This window comes from Felis catus, chromosome C1 (genome assembly GCF_018350175.1).
Source record: "Felis catus isolate Fca126 chromosome C1, F.catus_Fca126_mat1.0, whole genome shotgun sequence".
Lineage (NCBI taxonomy): Eukaryota > Metazoa > Chordata > Mammalia > Carnivora > Felidae > Felis > Felis catus.
Genome location: NC_058375.1, coordinates 40,591,880 through 40,619,135, shown reverse-complemented (window position 1 = coordinate 40,619,135; position 27,256 = coordinate 40,591,880). Strand labels below are relative to the sequence as shown.

Below are 27,256 nucleotides of genomic sequence, written 5' to 3'. Positions count from 1 at the left end.
CTAACATACAGGTATTTGTTCAATAAAGTTTGTTGAATCAGTGCTCCCAGAAAATTTACTTTTGCTGGGCCTATTCAGCAGAGCCTTAGTTTCATTTCTGGAATGGAAAATAGAAAAATAGGTCTGTAATTAGTTTAACCATTTGCCTCATTTTCTTTTCTGTTTTTAATCTACTATCCTGAAACTACTTTTATTATGTTAGATAGCATTTGAGTTGAAATGAATAAGATTGAGTATGTAAAGAGTTAAAACATTTAGCAAGTGCATTTTGAGCTTGAAAAAGTAGTTTAGGATATTTCAAACCAGTTTTTTTCTTGAATCTGTGAATTTAGTTTCCAGTCTTGACTCTGTAACTCAGATTAACCATGTAATTTTTGGCATATGCCTTTACCCTGTGTGCTCAGCCACTCTTTATGAATAATAAACACTGTATAAGTGGTTATTTTTTATTGTTATTAATGCATGTGGAAAGAAAGTAGCAATCATATTTGTCTTACACAAATGTTGTGAGCATGAAATGATGAGGACTAATAATAGCTTGTACTTTGGGGGAGGGAGGTGTCTGCAAATTTCGTACATTAATCTCACTGTTCTTTGGTCTGTCTTCAAACTGATATTTGTTGCCTCTATGCCAACAATTGTACACTCCCCAAATTATAAAATTATTTTAATATATAAATAAGCAGCATCTCAGACTGGGCCATCGTGTACATAGTTTATTCTCATTTATGCATTAGAAATGTTTCTTTTACCTAGTTTCACATTTCTAAAACTTCTATTCAGTAAAAAAAATATTTTAAGAGAAGTATATATTTTAGAGAAGTATATAAAAAAGAAACGAATATTTTTCCTCTCTCTCATTCTTATGTCCCTGCTGTTAGCAGTTTGGTATAGAGTTTAAAGTTGCCATTTTATAAAGCGTCTTTAAGCTTTATTTAAAATTATTTTTCCCTCAACTACTTTTATCACTCATGTCATATTTTATTCAAAGCAAAGCAATGAAGATAAGAAGCATAGACTTATGTTTTCTAGCATCTTATTTTGTGCCATTTATCTTTCAGTCTCTTCTCCCTCTGATAATTCTGTATCATCTTCCTTTGAAAGACTCTAAGATGACTTTTTTTCCTGTTTAAAGGAATAAAACACACAGTAATGGCTGTAATAGTAAATAGCACTTTACTTTCTCAAGGTCTCATATTTAGCAATTAGTGCTGAATGTTAGGACATAAATTCCAAAAGATTTTTGTTTAATCAGAATGGATCATTTTATTATAAATGTTTGTTGATTACTTTGGGCTTACTTAATGTTATGCTGTTTTCAGATTGTGCATAAAATAAGGGAGTCATTATCCCAGAGGACTCCATGTTATATATCTATAAAGAGGGGGAAGTAGACATGGAAATAAAGGGCATCTATCCATTCATTCACTCATTCATTTATTCACACACACACACACACACACATTACATATGCTCACATTACCTATTGTACAACAGCCACTATGCTTAGTGTACTTGGTTCCTATACAACAGTTGAACAATACTGTGAAGCAGTCATTGTTATCCCTGTTTCAAAGATGAATAAACTGAAGATCAGAGAATTCCTAAGTCACAAATTCAATCTTAGACTGAATCTAGAACTCATGATCTTCCCAATAAAGTAATTTCTCTTATGAATGTAGATTGTGCTATGAGGATATTGAAAAGGAATATTCAGTTTTAGCTGGTGTCTTGGAGGTATGGGAAGAGAATAGATAGGGTTGTGAGGGTGGTCAGGAAAGATTTCAGAGAAGGACCGAATTAAGAAATATGAATCAAAATTTGTTATGTGGACACATTAGGCGGGGGAAGTAAGTTTATTCTAGGCAAGGAAAGTACAGAAGCAGGAATGATAATGTATATGGAGGAATAATGAGGAATATGCGGTCTTTAGCATAGAGTTGGGGTTGTGGTCTTCAGTTAGTTGAACAGTTCACTTCAGGAGAACCTCGCTCCCTTTCCACCAGTGACAGATTTATGCTGCCCTTCCCTCCCCTGATCCTACCTTAGTCCCTGCCTCTGTCCTTTTATACTCCTTGACTTACTTATTTTCACATTACCTTGAGACAGCCAGAACCTGTATCCCCATTTTATAGATGTGAGAACTGAGAAAAGAGAATAAGCAACTTACTGGTTTATGGAGATTAATGAGTGTGGAGGGATCTGTAAAAATAGTCTGTATGGCCACAAATTAAGCAGTCTTTTCCACATTTTTGTCTTAGGGTCACCTACTGTGTGTTTAAATACTTTTAGCAGTGGAAATGCTTGTTAATTTTAAGGCATTAATTCATTTGTTCAGTAACTCTGTCTAAAGTTTTATAAATATAAACATTTTATATACCAACCACATGCAAAAAAAGAGGTATCAGTTGCATGTGTTTCTTTTTCCTTATTTTGAGTTGCCACCTATAAGCTGCATTCCTTTTTTCTTTTTTCTATTTACTTATCTTTTCAAAATTTAATTATTTTTAATATTTATTTATTCTTGAGAGATAGAGAGAGAGAGACAGAGAGATCATGAGCAGGGGAGGGGCAGAGAGAAAGGGAGACTCCCAATCTGGCTCTGCACTATTAGCAAAGATGCTGATGCGGTCCTTGAATTTACCAACTGTGAGATCATGACCTGAGCCAAAATCAAGCATCACACCCTTAACCAACTGAGCCACCCAGGTGCACCCCCACTACAAGATTTTATTTAAATTTAAGTTAGTTAACATATAATGTAGTGTTGCTTTCAGAAACATTCCTTTGACCTCACTTTCCTTTTACAGACGGAGCTTACAAGGTAAATGTATTTTCTCCCTTAATAATTCTTCAACTATTAAAAACAGTACTGTTTTTACTCCATTTTTTCAGGCTAAACATCTTTAGTTCATTTAACCATTGCACAAAGTTGTATGGAAATTAAAATACATACTGTATGGGGATAATGTATAAAGTATGGGGACTATAGTTAACAATGCTGTATTTATATTTGAAATTTGCCAAGAGAGTAGCTCTTAAAAAGTTGTCATCACAAGAAAAAGACTAACTATGTGAGGTAAGTGATGTTAATTAAACTTATTGTGCTAATCATTTTGCAGTATACATAATAGCAAATCATTATGTTACATACCTTCAACTAATATATCAATTATATCATAATAAAACTGAAAAATGCATACTATAGATGATAGTTGTTGTTAGTCGTATTTTCTGAAGCCTCACTTTCAGATACTTTTCCATTTTAGAAGCATGGTTAATTTTAGGAGGTCATTTTGCTTGTACAATGTGACACTCAAATTAGTGTCCACTTTGGGTTGAGAGATCACAGTTGATCTTTCCTCTTCCTTGATTGAGCCATGTCATTCCTATTAGTGTAATCTGTATTAATTTCTGGAACCACTTTTTAATGATGTTTCATCAGAGTCTCACAGTGAGGTGTTGATTGGTATTACTTCCTACCCTCTGCTTATTCTCTCTATTTTTGTAAACCAGTTATTTCACAGTTTCTCAACAGGTCTGTCTTTCTGTTAAACTGTGAGTTCTTTAAAGACAGGCATGATTTCTTCTTGTTTTTATATTGTACTTGCTGTTTGGCAATAGTAAGCGTTAATTAAATATTTGTTGAATGTGGAATAAGGGGATGAGCACTGGCCTAATACTAAAACTTTTAGGTTAAAAATATCTTGCCTTGTCCCTCTTCTTTTCTTTTAGTTGCAGTATTTTCTTGCAAAAAACTTCCTTTTCTACAGTCCCAGTTCCTATACAGCTTGAATTTCTGATTAGTTCAGACCATTTCTAAGGCCAACTTGTTTGCCATCTTAGTAGTCTGAAGTCTAGAGAAGAGAAAGCACTAGGAAGATTTATGGCATTGCTAGTTATTACCTCTCTGCCAACCAACTAATCTCTTGTAAAAACTTAGTGCATTTTGGTATTTTAGGATTTTTGTACTTTTGAGCTCATCCTCTTCCCTCTACTGCTCTCCCAACCCTCCCTCCCCTTTAGTCATTTATGCCATTAGAGGATATTAGACTATCCTATTAACAGGTTTGGTTTGGAAAGTCCTTTATACACTTGGTAAATAGGTTCTAGTTTGGTGAGGTCCAAAGAGACGGCCATAGTTTATTTAACTCTTTGTCCACAAATACAAAGATTTAGGTTAATCCAAGGATATGTGATAACCCTAGAAAAACAGAGCAAATTGCGTAGCTTTCATTTCTTGGCTTGGTCATTAGAATAATTCAAACTCTATATAGACTAGCATCAACAAGAAATTCTCCAGGATTCTTAGGCATGTAGAAAACTTGAAAGTTTTGTCTGTTTGTTTTCCCTAATTGGAAAATTCCTAATCTTTTGCCCCTTAAGTGTTCTGTTGTGGAAATACCAACCCTCAATCGGATAGCCTCCTAATAATTATTTTCTCTTCCTCTAGTCTTTTTCAGTTTTAGCTGATTCTTCATAGTTCTTCTTGTTCTATTTGCATTTGTTTCCACATTTGTTTATTCCCTCAGTAAATATTTTCTACTCTAATTCAGGCACTGTATTCAAGCCTAGATATAGAATGGAGAAGAAAAGAAGCATGGTATTTGTCTTCATAGAACTTACAGTCTAGGGGTGCCTGGCTGACCCTCAGATTGGGTCATGATCTCACAGTTGTGGGATTGAGCCCCACGTCAGTTTCTGTGCTAACAACACAGAATTCTTTCTCTGTCTTCCTCTGCTCCTCTCCTACTTGTACTTGCTATCTCTCTCTCTCTCTTTCTCTCTCAACAACAACAAAAGCACTTACAGTCTAGTAATCTATGTAGATGTAACTAATTTATAAGGAATAATTTGCAACTTAATGATGAGTGATCTCTCAAAAAATGTATAAATACAATCATGCCACTCCTGTGATGGAAAAAAATTTCGGGGTGCCTGGGTGGCTAAGTTGGTTAAGCATCCAGCTTTGGCTTAGGTCATGATCTTTGTGAGTTTGAGCCCCACATTGGGCTGTGTGCAGACAGCTCAGAGCCTGGAGCCTGCTTTAGATTCTGTGTCTCCTTCTCTCTCTGCCCCTCCCTCCCTCATGCTGTCTCTCTCTCTCTCTCTCTCTCTCTCAAAAATAAATAAGTATAAAAAAAAGAAAAAATTTCATGAAAACCCATATGATCATATCAACAGATACAGAAAAAACATTTAACAAAATTCAATGTCCATTTGAAAAAAAAAACAAAAAACTCCAAAATTAGAAATAAAAGTAGACTCCTCAACCTGATAAAGGACATTTATTTAAATCCTACACCTAATATACCTAATGATGACAGATTGAATCTTTTCACCCTAAAGTTGAGAATAAGGCAGGGATGTTCACTCGTACCACTTCTGTTCAACATTGTCATTCAAAGCCTCATTGTCATTCAAAAATGACATGATAATCAAGTAGCCCCCAAGAATCTACAAAAAAAGCTACTAGAATTAATAATTGAATTTAGCATAGTCACATGACACAAAGATACATGATACATATGTGTTGATACACATATACAAAAATCAATTGTATTTCTTTACACTGCAGTGAACAATTTGGAAAGTAAAATTTTTAAAAGTACTTTTTACAATACCATTTTTAAAAAGGGATAAATTTAGCAAAATATACTCAAGGCCTTACACTGAAAAGCATAAAATATTGCTGAGAAAAAGAACTAAATAAATGGAGAGATATATCATGTTCACGAATTATAAATATCATATTCATGAATTATAAGACTCAAATTGTTGAAATGTCATTTTCCTCACATTGATCTGTAAAATCTGTGTAATTACAATAAAAATTCCAGTTTTTTTTTAATAAAAAAGATATTGATGAGTTAATTCTAATATTTATATTAAAATGCAAATGGTGTAAATGGTTAAAAGAATTTTGAAAAAGAAGAAACTTGGATGGCTCCATGCCACATCATTTTAAGACTGATTTTAAGATAGTAAATGTGACAATGTAGTATCAGCAAAGAAAGACAAATAGGTCATCGGGATAGAATAGAGAGTCCAGAAATAGACCTCACGTTTACCTGCTCAGTATTTTACAACTTGCCAAGTTAATTCAACTCTGTAAATCTTCTCAACAAATGCAGTTAGCACTGTTGGATATCCGAAATGCCAAAACAACAACAACAACAACAACAACAACAACAACAACAACAGGAGGAGGAGGAAGCAACAGTAAAACAGCAGCAACTTAGCCCTTACACCACCTACTAAAATTAGCCCCAAATAATTCACAAACCTAAGTGTAAGAGCTGAAACTATAGAATTTGAAAAAGAAAATTTTGAGTTTGGGTTAGGCAGAGTTTGTCCATTTCTTCCCCAAATAGGAAACAAAAAGTACAGACTTTAAAACTATAAAAGAAAATTTGAAATATGAGTGGATAAACAACTGTGGTACAACCATGTAATGAAATACTTCCTAGCCACCAAGAACCATAAAATACCTAGGAATAAACCCAACCAAAGATGTAAAAGATCTGTATGCTGAGAACTATAGAAAACTTATGAAGGAAATTGAAGAAGACACAAAGAAATGGAAAAACATTACATGCTCATGGGTTGAAAGAATAAATATTGTTAAAATGTCAATACTACCCAAAGCAATCTACACATTCAGTGCAGTCCCAATCAAAATTGCACTGGCATTCTTCTCAAAGCTAGAACAAACAATCCTAAAATTTGTATGGAACTACAAAAGACCCTGAATAGCCAAAGTAATACTGAAAAAGAAAACAAAAGTGGGAGGCCTCAAAATCCCAGACTTTAGCCTTTACTACAAAGCTGTAATCATCAAGACAGTATGGTACTGGCACAACAACAGACACATAGACCAATGGAATAGAATAGAGAACACAGAATTGGACCCACAAATGTATGGCCAACTAATCTTTGACAAAGCAGGAAAGAATATCCAATGGAAAAAAGACCGTCTCTTTAGCAAATGGTGCTGGGAGAACTGGACAGCAACATGCAGAAGGATGAAACTAGACCACTTTCCTATACCATACACAAAAATAAACTCAAAATGGATGAAAGCTTAATGTGAGACAGGAAACCATCAAAACCCTAGAGGAGAAAGCAGGCAACAGCCTCTTTGACCTCAGCCGCAGCAGTTTCTTGCTCGACACATCCCCAAAGACAAGGGAATTAAAAGCAAAAATGAACTATTGGGACCTCATCAAGATAAAAAGCTTCTCCACTGCAAAGGAAACAGTCAACAAAACTGAAAGGCAACTGACGGAATGGGAAAAGATATTTGCAAATGACATATCTGATAAAGGGTTAGTATCCAAAATCTGTAATGAACTTACCAAACTCAACACCCAAGAAACAAATAATCCAGTGAAGAAATGGGCAGAAGGCATGAATAGACATTTTTCCAAAGAAGACATCCAGATGGCCAACAGACACATGAAAAGATGCTCAACATCATCATCAGAGAAATACAAATCAAAATCACACAGATACCACTTCACACTGGTCAGAGTGGCTAAAATGAACAAATCAGGAAACAACAGATGCTGGCAAGGATGTGGAGAAACAGGAACCCCTTTGCACTGTTGGTGGGAATGTAAACTGGTACAGCCACTTTGGAAAACTGTGGAGGTTCATCAAAGAACTAAAAATGGAACTATCCTAGGACCCAGCAATAACACTACTAGGAATTTATCCAAAGGATACAGGAGTGCTGATTCAAAGGGGCACTTGCATCCCAATGTTTGTAGCAGCACTTTCAACAGTAGCCAAATTATGGAAAGAGCCTAAATGTCCATCAACTGATGAATGGATAAAGAAGATACGATTTATATATACAATGGAATACTACTTGGCAATGAGAAAGAATGAAATCCTGCCATTGGCAGCAATGTGGATGGAACTAGAAGGTATTATGCTAAGTGAAATAAGTCAGAGAAAGACAGGTATCATGTTTTCACTCATATGTGGAACTTGAGAAACTTAACAGAAGACAATGGGGGAAGGAAGGAGAAAAAAATAGTTACAAAAGAGAGGGAGGGAGGCAAACCATGAAAGACTCTAAAATACAGAGAACAAACTGAGGGTTGATTGGGGGAGGGCGGGAGAGAGGGGGAAAATGGGTAATGGCATTGAGGAGGACACTTGTTGGGATGAGCACTGGGTGTTGTATGTAAGTAATGAATCACAGGAATCTACCCCCAAAACCAAGAGCACACTGTACACACTGTACGTTAGCCAATTTGACAATAAATTATATTAAAAAAAAAAGAAATACTTCTAGCAATCACAAGTGACAAACTACCAATGCAGGTAACAGTGAATGAATCTCAAAATATTATGCTAAGTGAAAGGAACCAGGCCAAAAGGAATCTATATAATTTCATTTATATAATGTCCTGGAAAGGCAAAACTAGTGAATGAAATCAGATCAGTGGTTGCCAGGAATTAGGGATAGGGGAGGTAATGACCACAAATGGGGGAAATATGGGTTAACTTTCATGGTCATGGAAAAGTTCTTTATTTTGATTGAAGTGGTTGTTTCACAAGAGTATACATTTGCCAAATCTCATTTCCTCAAACTGCACCCTTTTAGGATAAGTTCAAGCTCATTGGTTTAGCATATATGTACACCCTTTTCTCTCTGATCTTATCCTACCTCTCTAGCCCTACAGCTTTCTTTTCCTTAGAAGCACCCATTTCTCATTTCATTGGTTGCCTACTATGTATGTGCCAGGTGCTCTTCTAGTCTCTTAAGGATAGGTGTGGAATTAAAATGTTTTAAGCTCTTAATGTAAGCAGCTTCAGAGATTAATAAAATACAGTCTCAAGAGGACAAATTAAGCAGTTGGGTAGTATGACAGAAAGGTACCTTTAGGCAAAAGTCTTTGTTAAGTTAAACTAGAATGAAGTATCCATGTTGTTTGCCACAAAACATGGAGAGCCCATAGCAACATGGAGCTGGTTACCAACATGCTTGAAAACTAAGCCATTTCTTCTATTCCTCCATCCCTCTCATTCTCAGACTCTACAAGTTGCTGAACTTCAAAGGAGTCTTTCTAATTTTGTGTGCATAAAAGTCACCTACAGAGTGAGTTGGGGGGCTAATTAAATGTAAGTCCTGGGCTGAATTCCATAGATTTAGATTCTAATTCTGTAATGGAGTAGAGACCGCAAATCTGCATTTTAAAAAAACAAACAACATAGGTGATTCTGATGAAATTGATTCAAGAACTACATCTTGAAAAACAGAGTCTATTTCACAGATTACTGTCTTATGCATCACCTTTTCCATTTTCAGCATAGGCAGTGTATACTTTCATTTACTATTTCTTGTCTTGTTATTTTAATATCCTGTGCCAATAGGTTTTCATCTTTTCTGTTTGCCATCCAATGCTTTGCTAGATTTTCTTAAAATCTGTAACAAGTTCCCCTTGGTACTCAATATACATGGTTACCATCTTGGTACTTAGAAGAACGCCTTTCAATAGATATTAATTGCTTTGTTTACCCTTTCTTTCTTTTTTAAATTTACTGATTATTTATTTTTAGGAGAGAGAGAGTAGGGAAGAGGGGGAGGGGGAGGGGGAGGGGGAGGGGGAGGGGGAGGGGGAGAGGGAGAGGGAGAGGGAGAGGGAGAGAGAGAGAGAGAGAGAGAGAGAGAGAGAAAGAGAAAGAGAAAGAGAAAGAGAAAGAGAGACAGTACATCTGAAGTAAGTTCTGTGCTGTCAGCAGAGAGCCTAATGCAGGGCTCAAACTCACGAACTGTCAGATCATGCCCTGAACTGAAGGTTCAGTTACTGAACTTAACCAACTCAACCCTCAGGGTGCCTCCACACTTTCTTTCTTGAGTCCTGGCATAGAAATTGCCTCCCTCTGTTTATAAATCTCTCATGTCCAGTCCATTCCTGTTCCAGTATTCACTGTAGAAAATATATGAAATAGACAAAATATGAAAAAAGTAAAATGGTCAGCTGTTCTACTTTTAACTGCAGTTAACATTTTGCTGCATTTATTTCCATTTTCATTCTACATCTGTTGTATAAATTTATATTTTGCAGACTTGAGATAGACTCTAATGCTTTATAATTTGCTTTTTTACTTAAAAAAAATATTTTCTGTGAGAGCACAAGCAGGGGAGGGGCAGAGAGATGGGGGCAGGGGATCCAAAGCGGGCTGTGTGCTCACAGGGTGACAGCAGCGAGGCGGATGTGGGCCTCGAGATCATGACCTGAGCTGAAGTTGGACCTCAACCAACCATGCCACTCAGGCACCCCATAATCTGTTTTTTTCACTTGTATTATATCATGATCATTTTCTGTATTTTAAAATATTTGTGGCACCTAGGTGACTCCGTCAGTTAAGCGTCTGACTCTTGATTTTGACTCAGGTTATGATCTTATGGTCCTGGGATTGAGCCCCCATGTCAGGCTCTATGCTGGGCATGGAGCCTGCTTAAGATTCTCTCCCTCTCTCCCTCTCCCCTGATTGTGCACATTCACTCTCTCAAAAAGAAAATACTCTTGAAGTACATAGTTTTTAAAATCCATACTGTGATTTAGTGGATCATTTCCCTTTTGCTGGTTATTTTGAGCTCCCCTCCCTTCTTGATCTTTCACTATAATATTCTGCAGTGAACTTTGTTGAACCTCAATGATTATTTTTCTTAATATAGATGCCTAGTGGTGTAATTCTGCATGAGAGGGCACACCCATTTTTTTAGTTTTTGGCATATTCTACTAAATTACTCTTCAGTGAAGTCTTACTAGTTTAAATTGCCATCAATAGTATACTAATTTATACTCTTGCCAACAGTTTGTGATATTTAAAAAAACAAAAACCAGAAAAACCTCAAAGACCTAAACATAAGAGCTCAAACTTGAAAAATCTTCTAACAAAATATAAGGGAAAAACTTCATGTCATTGGGTTTGGCAATGATTTCTTGTATATGGTACCAAAAGCATAGGAACAAAAGAAAAAAAGTAAGTGAACTGGACTTCATCAAAATTAAAAACTTTTGTGCATCAAAGATTCTATTCACAGAATAAAAAGGCAACCTATAGACTGGTAGAAAATACCTGCAAATCATATATCTGATAAGGGATTAGTATCCAGAATATATAAAAAACTCCTGCAACTTCCCCACAAAAAAAAAATCCAAAGAATCCAATTAAAATTGTTCCCGCCACAAAAAAGAAATAATTGTGACGTGATAGAGTTGTTACAATGGTAATCAAATTGCAATATATAAGTGTGTCAAATCAACATATATACATACACCTTAAAATTATACAATGTTATATATCAATTATATCTCAATAAAAAATAAGTTGTTTAAAAATTGGGCAGAGGACTTGAGTAGATATTTCTCCCAAGAAAATATATAGATGGCCAAGCACATGAAAATATGATGAACATCATGAATTATGAGGAAAATGCAAATCAAATCCAAAATGAGATACCACTTCACACCCATCAAGATTACTATCATCTAAACAACAGGAAGTGTTAAGATTTGGTGAGGATCTGGAGAAATTGGAACACTTGTTCATTGCTGGTAGGGGTATAAAATTGTGCAGCTACTGGGGAAACAGTGTGGCGCTCCTTGAAAAATTAAACCTAGAATTATCATGTAATCCACCAATCCTACTTCTTGAGTATATACCCAAAAGTATTGAAAGTAAGTACATTTACAGAAAAATAGAACAAAAAGTAGAAACATTCCAAGAAGCTATCAGCTGAAAATGGATAAGCAAAATGTGGTGTATACATATATATATGTATATATACACACAATAGAATATTATTCAGCCTGAAAAAGGAATGAAATTCTGCAGTATGCTACAACATGGATGACAGTTGAAGACATTATGCTAAATGAAATAAGCCAGACACAAAAGGACAAATATGTATTATTCCCCTTATAGAAGGTACTGATGATAGTCAAATTGTAGCATGTAGATTAGTGGTTACCAGGAGCTGGGGGAGGTGGGAATAAGGAGGTATTGTTTAATGGGTACAGAGTTACAGTGTGGGGTGATGAGTAAGTTCTGGAGATGGATAGGAATGATGGTTACACAATGTGAAAGTACTTAATGCCATTGAACTGCACACCTTAAAATGGTTAGAGTGGTGCATTTTATGGTATGAATATATTTCCACAATAAAAAAAAGAAAGTGCTTTGCCAGTTTGGCCAATAGATGATATCTTTTGTTTTCAATTCACTTTTCTTTCACTCTAACTAATGAGTTAATACTTCACTAGGTTTAGTGGTTCTCTTATATGTGAGATTATGTTTCTATTGATTTAAAAACTTTAATTTATAAGAACTTTTTATATAAATGAGATTATCCTTTTATTCATTATCTGTTTTTAAGATATCTTCCCAATTTACATTTTTATTTTGTGCTTTTGGGGATAAGGAAGATTTTTATTTTGACAATATGTATTGGACTTTTTTTTCATAGTTTTTCCCTTTATGTTTGTAATTGGGAAGCCCTTTCCATCCTGGCTTAATATTCAGTTTTTGTATTCTTCAGAGTGCTAAACTTAATGCTTTACACAGAGTAGATGTGACATTGATATGAGATTTTAGATCTTAAAACAATTTTGTTATATGAATGGCAAGCATAGAGTGTTTTTATTTGGGCAAAGGACCTACAATACGAGAAGCAAAGAGGTAAATAGAAAATAGCCACTAATGAAAAGTATTTGATAATCTTTATTGACCAGTATGCTTCAGAAATGACCCGAACCTTTGCTCCCTAAAAAGTTATTTTGTTTATTTTTTTAAATGTTACTCATTTTTGAGAGCGAGAGCGAGAGAGAGCATGAGCAGGGGAGGGGCAGAGAGAGATGGGGATAGAGGATCTGCAGTGGGCTCTGCGCTGACAGCAGCAAGCTTGATGCAGGGCTCGAACTCGTGAACCATGAGATTGTGACCTGAGCTCAAGTTGGATGTTCCACCAACTGAGCCACCCAGGCGCTCCCCCCTAAAAAGTTATTTTCAATACTTTCTTACCTATTAAATATAATCTTTAGGTTTCTTTCAACTTTCAGGGGAACATTGATGTTTGGGGAAAAAAATGACTTAAGACTTTTAATTTCACAGACACAAATATTAGCTTTTAGAGTAGTCTGATAGAGTGTATGTATGCATTGTTGGGTGTAATCTCAAGTTCTTGTAGGACCCAGTGACACACTGTAAATAACCATGTAAAAATGAGTAGTATTTTCTGGAATCCTTTTGTCTCAGAACCTCTAAATATCCATATATTTATGATTCTTTTGATAACTATAGGTGTTATGTTAGTGATCTTTTTGTTTAAATTTATATGTTTGAGCAGCAGGTTATGCAAGAGCTGCACCTTTGAACCTGTGAAGTCAGAATCTGTGGTGTAGAGGGAGAAACAATGCAGCATTGCCTTGTAGTCTTTGCTGTTAAAGTCTTACTTGTTCTTGGATAAGTCATACTTCAGAGTGGTTTTACACAGCCTCTGGGATGGGTTCTTTCCAACCTTAAAAGTCTAATATACCTTTGATACAGAATCTTAATCTGGTTTTTCTCAAAAGAATAGCTGTCATAGTTAAAACAAGTATTTGTAGGGACTGGTAGGTTATAATGTTCGAAATAAGGAAATGATTGGGAGCACTAAAGTATTTCTGACTTGCAAAAATGTTAATGGGACAAAGGGGGGAAAATTCAGTTTTGAGGATTGTACTTGGGGGAAAAATCCATGCGATACTTATTGTACATTTTGTTTCTTCTAGATTATAGGTTTGATTTCCTTATTGTTTCTACTGAGATAGGCTATCATTTTTCTTTTGGGGACAGTTTTAACTTTTTGGCGCCAACTTGTGCTGGCATTTTTTTAAATTAAAAAATGGCAGCAGCTGGCATTACAGGCCTCATTAATATGAAATGTATTCATAGGTTTTTTAAAATTAATGTGGAATTTGAGACCCAGAGAGGGCTTATAATTTGCCTTAATGATAGTTACCCAGTGACAGAACTGGGGTAATGCTTTTCATCCTAGTGATTATAACATTGCAACAATGTGCCTAATTCCATGTGGAAGTTATTAATACAGTCCCAGTATCCAACTTTCACTACACATTTTCCTCTGTGAAAGGAAATAATTGGAATGTATTAATAGTCATTTGTTTTATATTGATAGAATCCTTTTTCTTCTCCTCGTATTTAGTTGCCTTTACAAATATAAAGGTTTAATACTACATATTCCTTCCAAATGAACTTGAAAGAAGGTAATAAATTCTATACACAGTGTATTTGTTAAAACTTGGGAATCTGAAGGAAGATAAAAACTGTATAAAATTTCTGTTTGTTAGGCATTTAAATGGCAGATAAAGAAAAGTGTTTATAAATCTGTTTTCAGTATATTGTAGTGTATCAGTCTAAAGGAGCTTTCTGTTTAGAGTAATTGCTGATGAAGGTTTGAAGTAGTCTTTTTTTCTTTCCTTTTTCTTTTTAGCTTTCTTGTCATTAAAAATTGGAAAGTTCTAAAGAAATGTTGGTGTCAGGGCGCCTGGGTGGCTCGGTCGGTTAAGCATCCGACTTCAGCTCAGGTCATGATCTCACGGTCTGTGAGTTTGAGCCCCGCGTTGGGCGTTGTGCTGACGGCTCAGAGCCTGGAGCCTGTTTCAGATTCTGTGTCTCCCTCTCTCTCTGCCCCTTCCCTGTTCACGCTCTGTCTCTCTCTGTCTCAAAAATAAATAAACGTTAAAAAAGAAATTTTAAAAAAATAAAGAAATGTTGCTGTTAAAACAAAACAAAAAAAAGCAAAGGCAGTTATACTCAGAGCAATGTTTGTAATATCCTTATTAATGCATAGAATAAATTGTTAGATGAACTAATTTATGGTTCATGTTAATATAAAACCACATAAATATAAAACATCATAATTTACAATGTAAAGGTAGGCATTATCATGTAAAATAGAATCAGTGTGTCTAACAATAGCTGACTATACTTTCATGAGCTACATCTCTGATGGTTAATTTTTCTTTTTTTGTTGATTTACTTTTTTTTAAGTTTATTTATTTAGTGAGAGCACAAGCAGGGGAGGAGCAGAGAGAGAGGGAGAATCCCTAGGAGGCTCCACACTGTCAGTGTGGAGCCCTGTATGGGGTTTGATCCTATGAACCATGAGATCATGATATGACTTGAGCTCAGATCAAGAGTCGGACACTTAACCAACTGAGCCACCCAGGTGCCCCTGATTGGTTAGTTTTTCTGAAACTGTTTCAAACTTCGGAAAACATTGGGATTTTTGTTGGCAATAACTTCAAGAAATAAAAATTACAAGAATTTCTATTTTTGCCCCTAGAGGAATAATTGGTGTGGGCCTGCTGAAAGCACCTATAAAACTGGACAAAATATATGAAATAACTGTCTTTAGGTATTGGACAACAGGCAACGTAATAGGTCTATGATCGCTGAGAAAAGGGAAACAAATAAGGTGAGCTCTATAGTTCCCTCTGATTTCTGCCTTGGAGAAGTTTTCTAGACCATTATTTACAGAAAAGGAACCCAAGCAGAACCTGACAGTCTTGTTGACATGAAAAGAAGAACTGGGAGATCCATGGTGCTGAGATGACTGGAATGTTTTGGGCAGAATACTAGAGAAAAGAGAGCTATGTAGAGAAAACTCCAGAAATCTGGATTGTGCTGCCCTCAAATCTTTGGCTGAATAGTAATCTGAATATCACAGGCTGAGTTGAACAATTCCTGGGGTTAGGAGACTGTTAAATTCCTTCCTGCCAGAGGAAAGAAACTCTGTTGAACATACAGTTAGTAGAGTCTCCAGAGGAATATTTTCTATATTAGTATAGACATTTTAACAATGTATGTTCTTCCAATCCATGAGAATGGAATGCTTTTCCATTTCTTTGTGTCCTCTTCAATTTCTTTCATAAGTGTTCTATACTTTTCAGAGTACAGATCTTTTATCTCTTCAGTTATATTTATTTCTAGGTATCTTACTGTTTTTGGTGCAATTGCAAATGGGATAATTTCTTTCTCTGCTACTTCGTTATGGGTGTATAGAAATAAAACAGATTTCTGCACAATGATTTTATATCCTATGACTTTGAACTCCTGTATTAGTTCTGGCAATTTTTTGTGGAGTCTTTCAGGTTTTCTACACATGGTATCATGCCATTTGCAAATAAAGTTTGACTTCTTCCTTGCTAATTTATATACCCTTTATTTATTTTGTTGTCTGATTGCTGAGCCTAGGACTTTCAGATTGTGTTGAATACCAGGGGTGAGAGCGGACATCCTTGTCTTGTTCCAGACTGTAGGGGAAAGGTTCTCAGTTTTTCCCCATTGGGGATGATAATTAGCTATGGGTCTTTCATATATTGCCTTTGTGATGTTGAAGTATATTCCATCTATCCCTACTTTGTTGAGGGTTTTTATCAAAAATGGATGCTGTGTTTTGTCAAATGCTTTTTCTGCATCTGTGGACAGGATCATATGGTTCTTATCCTTTCTTTTATTAATGTGTATCACATTGAATGATTTGTGAATATTGAACCAGCTCTACATCCCAGGAATAAATCCCATTTGATCATGATGGATAGTTCTTTTAATGTACTGTTGAATTCAGTTTGCTAGTATTTTGTTGAATTAAATTTGCTAGTATTTTATTGAGAATATTTGCATCCATGTTCATTAGGGATGTTGGTTTGTAATTCTCCTTTTTAGTGGGGTCTTTGGCTGATATTGGAATCAGGGTAATGCTGGCTTTGTAGAATGAGTTTTGAAGTTTTCCTTCTGTTTCTATTTTTTGGAACAGTTTGGGAAGAATAGGTATTAACTCTTTAAATGTCTGGTAGAATTCCCCTGGTAGAAACCGTCTGGCCCAGGACTCTTGTTTGCTGGGTGATTTTTGATTACTGATTCAATTTCTTTGCCGGTTATGGACCTGTTTAAATTTTCTATTTCTTCCTGTTTCAGTTTTGGTAGTGTGTGAGTTTCTAGGAATTTGTCCATTTCTTCCAAATTGCCCAGTTTGTTGGCATATAATTTTTCATAGTATTGTCTTACAATTGTATTTCTCTGGTATTGGTTGTGATCTCTTTATGATAAGGGTGACTAGGGGTTTGTTAATTCTTTGAAAGAACCAGCTATTAGTTTTGTTTCTAAATTGTTTATATCTGCTCTATAATTTCCCTTTTTCTGCTGGCTTTAGGGTTTATTTGCTGTTACTATATTAGCTCCTTTAGTATAAGGTTAGATTGAGTATTTGGGACCTTTCTTGTTTCTTGAAATAGGCCTGAAATGCAATATACTTCCTTCTCAGCACTGCCTTTGCTGCACCCCAAAGGTCTGGACTATTGTGTTTTCATTTTCATTTGCTTTCATTTATTTTTTAATTTCTTCTTTAATTTCCTGCTTAATCCATTCATTCTTTAGTAGGCTATTCTTTGACCTCCATGTATTTGAGGGCTTTCCAAATTTTTTCTTGTGGTTGACTTGAAGTTTTATAGCATTGTGATCTGAAAACATGCATGGTATGATAATTGATCTTTTAGTACTAGCTGAGGACTGATTTGTGACCCAGTAGATGATCTATTCTGAAGAATGTTCTATGTGCACTTGAAAAGAATGTGTATTCTGCTGCTTTAGAATTGAATGTTCTGAATATATGTTAAATCTGTCCAGTCCAGTGTGTCATTCAACACCATTGTTTCCTTGTTGAGGGTTTTCTGCTTAGATGATCTGTCCATTGTTGTAAGTGGGGTGTTAAAGTCCCCTCATATTATGATATTATCAATGAGTTTCTTTATGTTTGTTATTAATTCATTTATACATTTGGGTTCTTCCAAGTTGGGTCCATAAATATTCATAATTGTTAGAATCGTCTTGATTCTAACACCTTAATTGTGATATAATGTCTGTATTCATCTTTTGTTACAGTCTTTGTTTTAAAATCTAGTTTGTCTAAGTATGGCTACTCTGGTTTTCTTTTGATGTCCATTCAATCTGCAGCTGTCTTTAGGTCTAAAATGAGTCTCTCCTAGGCAGCTTATAGATGGATCTTGTTATTTTTTTTTAATTTTTTTTAACGTTTATTTATTTTTGAGACAGAGAGAGACAGAGCATGAACAGGGGAGGGGCAGAGAGAGAGGGAGACAGAATCGGAAGCAGGCTCCAGGCTCCGAGCCATCAGCCCAGAGCCCGACGCGGGGCTCAAACCCACGGACCGCGAGATTGTGACCTGAGCTGAAGTCGGACGCTTAACCAACTGAGCCACCCAGGCGCCCCTCTTGTTATTTTTTTTTAAATCCATTCTGATACCCTACATCTTTTGATTGGAGCACTTAGTTCATTTATATTCAGAGTGATTATTGAAAGTTATGAATTTAGTGCCATTGTGTTACATATAGAGTTGGTGTTTCTGGTGATGCTCTCTGGTCCTTTCTAGTTTTTCTGCTTTTGGTCATGGTTTTTGTTTTCTTGTTTTCTTGTTTTTGTTTTTTTTTTCCACTCAAAGTGTCCCCCTTAAAATTTCTTGCAGGGCTAGGTTAGTAGTCACAGACTGCTTTAGTTTTTGTTTTTCTGTGAAACTCTTTGTCCTTCTATTCTGAATGACAGCGTTGTTGGATAGACTATTCTTGGCTGCATATTTTTCCAATTTAACATGGTGAATATATCCTGCCACTCATTTCTGGCCTGCCAATTTTCTATGGACAGATCTGCTGCAAACCTGATTTGTCTTCCCTTATAGTAAGGAGTTTTTTTCCTTAGTGCTTTCAAGATTCTTTCCTTGTTGGTATATTTTGTGAATTTGACAATGATGTGTCTTGGCAATGGCCAGCTTTTGTTGAATTTAATGAGAGTTCTCTCTGCTTTTTGGATTTTGATCTCTGTGTCTTTCCTCAGATTAGGGAAGTTTTCAGCTATAATTTGTTCACATAAGCTTTCTGCCCCCTTTTCTGTTTCTTCATCTTCTGGGGATTCCTATCATTACAAATGTTATAACATTTTAATAAGTTGCTGAGGTCCCTGAATTTACCTTTGTGATCTATTTTATTTCCCTCTTCTTTTCAGCTTCATTATTTTCTATAATTTTATCTTTTATGTCCCTAATTTGCTCCTCTGCCTCATCCATATTGGATGAGGTTTTCCTCATCCATTGGAGGTTTTTGTGACCTCCATTTGGGTTTGCATCTCACTTACATCTTTTTTTATTTCGGCCTGACTAGATTTTAGTTCTTTTATCTTTGCAGAAAAGAATTCTCTGGTGTCTTCTATGCTTTTTTTTTAAGCCCAGTTAGTATCCTTATAATCATTGTTTTAAATTCCAGTTCAGACTCTTAGTTATATCTGTATTGATTAAATCCCTAGCCATCATTTCTTCCTGGTTTCTTTCTTTCTTTCTTTCTTTCTTTCTTTCTTTCTTTCTTTCTTTCTGTTCTTTCTTTCTTTCTTTCTTTCTTTCTTTCTTTCTTTCTTTCTTTCTTTCTTTCTTTCGGTGAATTCATCCATCGTGTCATTTTGGAGGAAGGAAAAATGTAACAAAATGAAATAAAAGTTTAAAAAATTAGAAAAAAATCAAATAAAGGAAGCTAGATCCTAGGTGTGTTTTGGTCTGCTTGTTAAGGGTAGCTTGATAGATAAAACAGACAAGAGAAAAGAAAAAAAAATTAAATAAATAAGTAAATAAGTTCTCTTTCTGTATCCGAGAAAAAAACAAGCAAAATAGAAGAAAAAAAAAAAACCCAAAGAACGAATGAACATACAAAAAAAAACACAAAACCCTAAATGAATCAGGTTTTCCCTAGAGCTGAAACTTGCAGCACTTTATGATCAGTAGACTAAGTGCCTGGAAGGGATTTGTGCTGGTCTTCTGGGGGAGGTCTTCTGCTCTGATTCTCAGGTTTACTTGCCCTAGTGGAGTGCTAGGAGCAGGGCTTAGTGTAACTGCTCCATTCTCCACTTGGTGGCTCTGGCTAGCTCACTGGGGTTGATCAGTGTTGTGCTAATGGTGAAAGTGGCTTCACCCTGTTCTCTTAGTCTCCCCAATAGGGAAGTTTCTGGACTCATAGACTAGTGATCATTCACCCCTCCTGTGTCTCTAGTTCTGTCAGCTCCCTGCCTTCCCCCATCCATGTTCGAGCTGTCTGCCTGCCAGGCAGCACCTCTCTCCAGAGTTTTATCTCCAGAGGCAACTGTGTTTCACAACCCAACACTTCAGAGACCCCTATGGCTCAGCCTGTGGTGATCTTCTGGGGAAGGATCTCGCTTTACTGTGGCTGGTACTGGCTTGTCCCAGAAAATGTTTGCATGACCATGTAGCAGCAGTGGCTCAGAATTTAAGGTAAATCCCAACACACAGCCAGCGCCTTTGTTTCTATCATAGGTGAGTGGGTAGCTCTATGGCACCTACCGGGTCTTGCCTGTGGAGATCTGTATTGCCTCTACCATGTGCGCTACAAGCAGGGTAACCACTTCTCCCTGCCAGACCCAGGGGATCCTTAGTTTGTGCTGCCCACTCCCGGGCGTCCTCCCTGCTTTCTTGCCAGAGTGCTACTAGGTGCTAGCCTCGGAAACCAGACTCTTTGTTCTGCTGTTTATAAAAAACTGGCAGTATTGAAACCCTCTGCTTCTCCCCACCTCCATCAGTTATTTTGGGGAACAGTTTTCTTGCGCAGTCCCCTGCACATGTTTTCACTCTTTTTCTCTAGGTACTTTGAGGGGGAGTGTTTTTGTTGTGTGAATGGAGGCTCTGCTCAGTCTCCCCCTCTTTCTCTTCTTTGAAAAAAATGGATCCCTCCTCTCTTTCATTCTATGGCTCTTCTCTCCCCCAGTTCACCTCTGCAGACAGGTGTACCTGCCGCATTCTCTCCCTCAAATTATGCAGATTGTTCTGTTAATCCTCAGATCAATTTCCTAGTTGTTCAAAATGGTTTGATGTTGATCTAGCTGTGTTTCAGGTACAAGACAAGCCTAGGATCCCCTTACTACTCTGCCATCTTAACTCTTCCCTATATTCTTATAGTTTTATTTGATATTCTCATTTGATACTACAACCAAAACTGGTAAATGATCATTTCTTAAAGGCCAGTTGCAATGTAAAATCTGAAACCACACCAGCGAAATTGTGGTATTCTGTTATATGAAAATTCACTGGAATATCTTTACTTTCACTGTATGATTTTCTAATACCATGAAATAGTCATTTGGAAAATATTGGTTCACTTAGTTATATAGATAAATGAAATATTGACAAATTGCATTATATGATATCAGTAAATCACTTTTTTTTAAAGTTTATTTATTTTGGGAGAGAAAGTGAGTATGCACGAGGGGGGCACAGAGAGAGAGAGAGAGGGAGAGAATCTCAAGCAGGCTCCATCCACACTGTCAGCATGGAGCCTGGTGTGGGGTTAGAACTCACAAACTGAGATTATGACCTGAGATGAGTAAGAGTTGGTTGCTTAACCAACTGAACAACCCAGGTGTCCCAATAATTTGTTAATACCATCACTAATCTCACAGAAAAGTATTTTAAGTATGGGGAAGTTATCAAGCTCATAATAACATATACAAAGTTTTAAAAATTTGGGATTTAGTTTGAAGCCTCAAATTTTATCATTGACCAAAAAATGTCAGATTTTTCCCTTGGGTTGACAGGCTTACTTTGTTCCTTTTTAAGAAAATGTCAAGTCTGAATAACATAAAGTAATATCATTTATTCAAGTAAAAATAGTGTTCTGTGAGAAACATAGTTCATCTCACATTATAAACAAGTCCTTTTCCTCAGAACAATGATTGTACTTTAATATGTAACAGAAGTGCTTTATGGGTACTTCCAGTTTCATCACACATAATATTAAATGCACTGAGATTTAATAAAGGTAACCATTTTTGTTACTTCATGGCTTTTTTTTTTTTAATGCAAGTATTTGGTGGTTAAGGATATAAGGACTAGTAGTTCAGCTTAACACCACTACTTCGATTTGTGATAAAGTAGCAGGAATATTACTTAGCATTACTTTTGTACAATCAGTCTCAAGCAGTCCTAGGCATCTGTGAACTATACTTTTGAGAATCGCTGCTTTAGATCCACCCTAAAAAGTGTTGTGAAGGAGTCTAAAGAGGATCAGTCTGATATGCCTGAAAATTAAGGGCCTGTCAGAATAAACTTCCACTCTCTTTAAAGGCAAACCAGTAAATGTAGATACTCATTAATGTAATTTTCATAATGAATGGCATTTAGTCAAAAATAGTAGACATGAGAAGTATCCAAGTATGACTCATAACTTGGAGAAAAATTTGAAAATAAAAATCCTTAAATGGCAAAAATAATGGAATTAACAGATGAAGATTTTAAAACAGCTGTTTTAACTATTCTTAAGAGTTTAAAGGAAATCAAGAACGCAATGAGGAAAGAAATGAAAAATACTGAAAATTGACTAAATGGAGATTCTAAAGTATAAGATCTACTAAGAAAGAATTTACTCAAAAGAATTAAGAGGTAGATGCTGTTGAAGAAAAGATCAATTAATTTGAAGACATAACAATAAAAGCAATGCAAAATGAAGTACACACAGCAAAACTACAGGAGTGAGGTGGTAGAATGCAGCCTGAGTGGGGACAAATTGAGTGGTCTAATGTATGTATGATTAGATTTCCTGAACTAGAGGGACTAGTAGAAAGGGAAAAATGTTAAAAGAATAATAACACAAAACTACTCAAATTTAATGAAAAATGTAAACTTACAGACAGGTGTAAGAAACTTAGTAACTCCAAGTAGGAGTAACTCATAGGAAGCCATATCAAGACAGATCATAATAAAATTGCTGAAAATCAGTAGTACAAGAAGTTCATCCAGCAACAGTCAGACTGGTCTGTCAAAATTAAGTGCAACTGGTGGAAACCTAGAGGCATTGACAATAGGGGTGCACAAGATTCAAGGGCTAGTCTTGATGCCCTGCAATGGTTACGAGAGCAACAAGAAAACAAAGCACATGCTGCCCAACAGCTTCTGGAAATTCCTAATCCACAACGTCAAGGAGCTTGAAGTGCTGCTGATGTGCAACAAATCTTACTGTGCAGAGATTGCTCATAATGTCTCCTCCAAAAACTGCAAAGCCATTTTGGGAAGAGTACCCCAGCTGTCTATCAGAGTCACCAATCCCAATGCCAGGCTGCACAGTGAAGAGAATGAATAGGCGGCTTTTGTGCCCATCATATTTGTGTTAATAAAAGCATAAAACTGCAAAAAATATTAATCAGAGGTGAGGAAAAAAAGACACATTGTATATAGGAAAGAGATTTAAAAATAATGACTACAGACTTATTATCAGAAGCAATGCAAGCCAGGAGACAATCAGAGATATTTTTAAGTGTTGAAGGAATAAAATGTTAACTTAGAATACTATATCCAACAAAAATATCTTTCTAAAATCAAGACAAAATAAATATATTTTTCACAAACAAAAGCTGCAAGAAATGTTATTGGAAGTTCCTTAGGCTGAAAGAAAATTATAACAGAAAATTAGATTAATACAAATAAATGAAGAACAGCAGAAATTGTAAATATGTGGGTACATACGAAAAATTTTTAATTTTTAATTTCTTTAAATGATTAAAAATATATTGTGGGGTTTATGAATTATGTAGAAGTAAAGGTATGTGGAAATATAAGTGTACTGTTGTAAGACAAGTCCTATGTTATTTGAAGGCAGACTGTATTAAATTAAAAATGCATATTATAAACCCTAGAGCAATCACTAAAACAATGAAATACAGATAATAGTTATCAAGCCAAGGGTTAAAATAGAATGGAATATCTAAAAATAATAAATTCAAATGAAGATAGAAATAGATGATAAAAAATAGGATGAATAGAAAACAAGACTGTATAGTAATTACAATTAATATAAATTAGCTTACATTCTTATTAGAAGGTAGAGATTGTGAGACTGGATAAAAAAGGAAAACCAATGATATATGTACAAGTAAATCACTTCATATATTTTTTAAAGTTTTTATTCATTTATTTTGAAAAGGAGAGATAGAGAATCCCAAGCATGCTCCAGGCTCAGCTTGGAACCTGATGCAGGGCTCTGTCTCATGACTGCAAAATCAGTACTTGAGCTGAAATCAAAAGTCAGATGCTTAACTGATTGAGCCACCTGTGCACTCCAAAACCCACTTTAAATATAAAGCATAATATTGAAATATATATATGAAAACAGTATAAATATGAAATATAAATATATGAAAACAGTATATATATGAAAACAATATATATGTAAAAACAGTAATCAGTATTATGTTATTAATAACATTGTTACTAAATTAATATTAAATGAAGTAGACTTCTGGGCAAGAAATATTATGAGGGCCAAATGGAGACATTTCATGATGAAAATGGGAACTCATCACAAAGACCAAAATATCATAAATGTGGACATGTCTAATAACAGAGTTTGAAAGCATATGAAACAAAACCTGATAGAACTGAAATGAGAAATGGACAAATCCACATTCATAGTTGGAGATGATAGCAGTCCTTTCTCATACTAATGTTCAGAACAACAGACAGCAAATATGAACAACATATCAACCAGTTTGACCTATTTGAAGTGTGTAAATTCCTCATAATTATAGCAGAATACATATTCTTTCATGTGCAGTTGGTACATTCATTAAGGCAGAAAATATACTTAGCCATAAAACAAATCACTGAAAGTTTAAAGACCATGTGAACTGTGTTTCCGAAAACAGTGGAGTGAAAATAGAAATCAAAAGTCTAGAAAATCCTGATATATTTGGAAGTTAAACAACATATTTTTAAATCATGGGTCAAAGAAAGAATCACAAAGGAAATTAGAAAATATTTTGAACTAAATTAATATGGAAAAATGGCGTGTCAACAATTGTTAGATGCTGACAAAGTGGTATTGAGAGGGAAATTTATGGTTCAATTGCTTAATTACAAAAGAGTTCTAAAAACAATGACCAATTTCAACTAAGAAATAGTGTTCCACTAGTTCCATTTGTACCAAGAAGTGTTCTCTCCCCTCCTTCTACTTTCAGAAACAGGATTTACATTCACTCCTAAAACAGCTAAATAAACCACCCAAAAGGCTTAGAAGGAGTACTATCAGGAATAGTGTCTGCTCACAAGCTATATTGGAAAATCCCATAATTTACGAGGCTTGGATAGAGTATTCAAGGCTTCAAGGTTTTTGCCTCAGTAATGGGGAATAATTAGCTTTAGATTATATACTGTTCACATGAAACCTACTGACATCTTAATATCAAGACCCAAGAGCTGTTTCTAAGTAACTTATCTGCATCCTAGACAAAGCCTAAGAATATTTATAGGAACAAAAAATATTCAGCACCCATTAAGGTAAAATCCACAAAATTCAAAATTGTCAGCCTGTGATTGCAGCATCAAGCCTGTGGCAGCGTTCAATAAACTGGGGCTAATGCAAGATGACATAATATATGGGAATGATGATATGAAAGAGACCATAAGAAAGCTTCCTGAGAACTTTTACAACAACAGGATGTTTCACATTAAGAGAGCATTGGACCTGACCATGAAGCAGCAGATTGTGCCTAAAGAGCATTGGACAAAATGTGAAGAGTATAAATTCTACCTTGAACCGTATCTGAAATGAGTTATTTGGGAAAGAAAAGAGAGAGAAGAATGGGCAAGGAAATAATCATGGAGTTGATATCTGTGGTTGTAACTGTCTTCCAAATATAATTTTTTAATGTTTATTTATTTTTGAGAGAGATACAGAGCATTAGTTGGGGGCGGGGATGGGGAGGAGTGGGGGCAGAGAGAGATGAAGACACAGAGCCAATGCAGGCTCCAGGCTCTGAGTTGTCAGCACAGACACTGACACAGGGCTCGAACCCGTGAACCATGAGATCATGACCTGAACCGAAGTCACACGCTCACCCAACTAAGCCACCCGACTAATATTTGTCTTACAAATATTTTTTAAGAAGTTGGATAAACATGAAGCATACAATTAGAACCATTTGAGCTACAAATGTATTACTTTAAATGTCTATTGTAATTATAAAAATAAAAAGATACGAAAGATTTCAAATCATAAGTCATTGGAAATGTTAAAAATGATCCAAATTGAGAATCTGGAGATGAAGACCCATGATGTCTGAGATGAAAAATTTACCAGATGGGATTAACAGATTAGACATTGAAGAAGAAAAGATTAATAAATTTGAGGGCATCATATTACAAACCAATTTGGAAAGGAGTTTGGCAGTTTCCTACAAACTTAAAAATATACTGACCATTCTTCATTCAGGTATTTACCCAAGAGAAAAAAAAGCATATGTCCTTCAAGACATGTACATTATTGTTCATGGCAATTTATTTCTAAAAGCACCAAACTGTAGAAAACCTCATATGCTCGTAAGCCAGTGGATGGGTAAACATTGTGGTATACCTATGCTTAGTAATAAAAGAAATGCACTATTGTTACACACAACAATGTGAGAGAAGCTCAGACTACTTTGACTGAAAGAAGCCAGATTTCAAAAGTATATATTCTGCAATTTCATTTATGTAAAATTCTAGATAATTCTCAATAAACCATTGTTACAGAAATCAAAATCCTCAATTCTCTGGGGATGAAGTTAGGATAGTGTAGACGAATTACCCAGTGGCATAAGAAAACTTTGCAGGGGTGATGGATAAATTTACAATCTTGATTATGATGGTAGTTTTACTTTTTGAATATATTTGTCAAAACTTGTGAGATTGTAGATTTTAAATATATGCAGTTTATTTTATGTCAATCATAATAAAGCTGTTAAAGTTTTTTATTAAAGAGCAAATAAAATCCAAAGTAAGTATAGAAGGAAGCAAATTATATATGTGGATACACACACACAGGAATTAACAAAGCAGAAAATAGAAGAAGAATGAACAAAAAATAAAACTTCAAGCTGTTTTTTGAGCGATGAATAAAATTGATAATTTACTTGATACTGCGAATAAGAACAAAAGACCCACAAAGTTATTCATATTGGAAATGAAAGGAACCTGTAGACATTAAATAGGTTGTAAGGCAACATGAAGAACAAATTTATGCCAGTAAATTAATGTTTGGCAGACTTTAAGAAGCTATAAAAATTATATTAAAGGTACAAATTATAGCTGACAGAAGAATATTATAAAATCTGAATAGATGTACATCAGTTATTT

General features: G+C 35.4%; 2 protein-coding genes across 4 annotated transcripts in view; both read left to right on the top strand.

Moving 5' to 3' along the window:
• The window catches only part of FAF1 (Fas associated factor 1), a 520,342-nt gene that overhangs the window by 180,662 nt on the left and 312,424 nt on the right, over nucleotides 1-27,256 (top strand). The window lies entirely within an intron of this gene.
• On the top strand, nucleotides 24,267-25,827 carry LOC109502307 (cytochrome b-c1 complex subunit 7-like). Its single transcript, XM_045035806.1, has one exon. It carries the CDS (start codon nucleotides 25,500-25,502, stop codon nucleotides 25,692-25,694), a length of 195 nt encoding a protein of 64 aa, XP_044891741.1. The 5' UTR covers nucleotides 24,267-25,499; the 3' UTR covers nucleotides 25,695-25,827.

Excerpts from the sequence above, each read along its gene's own strand:
- LOC109502307 (XM_045035806.1), top strand. The coding sequence starts at position 25,500 with ATGCAAGATGACATAATATATGGGAATGATGATATGAAAGAGACCATA.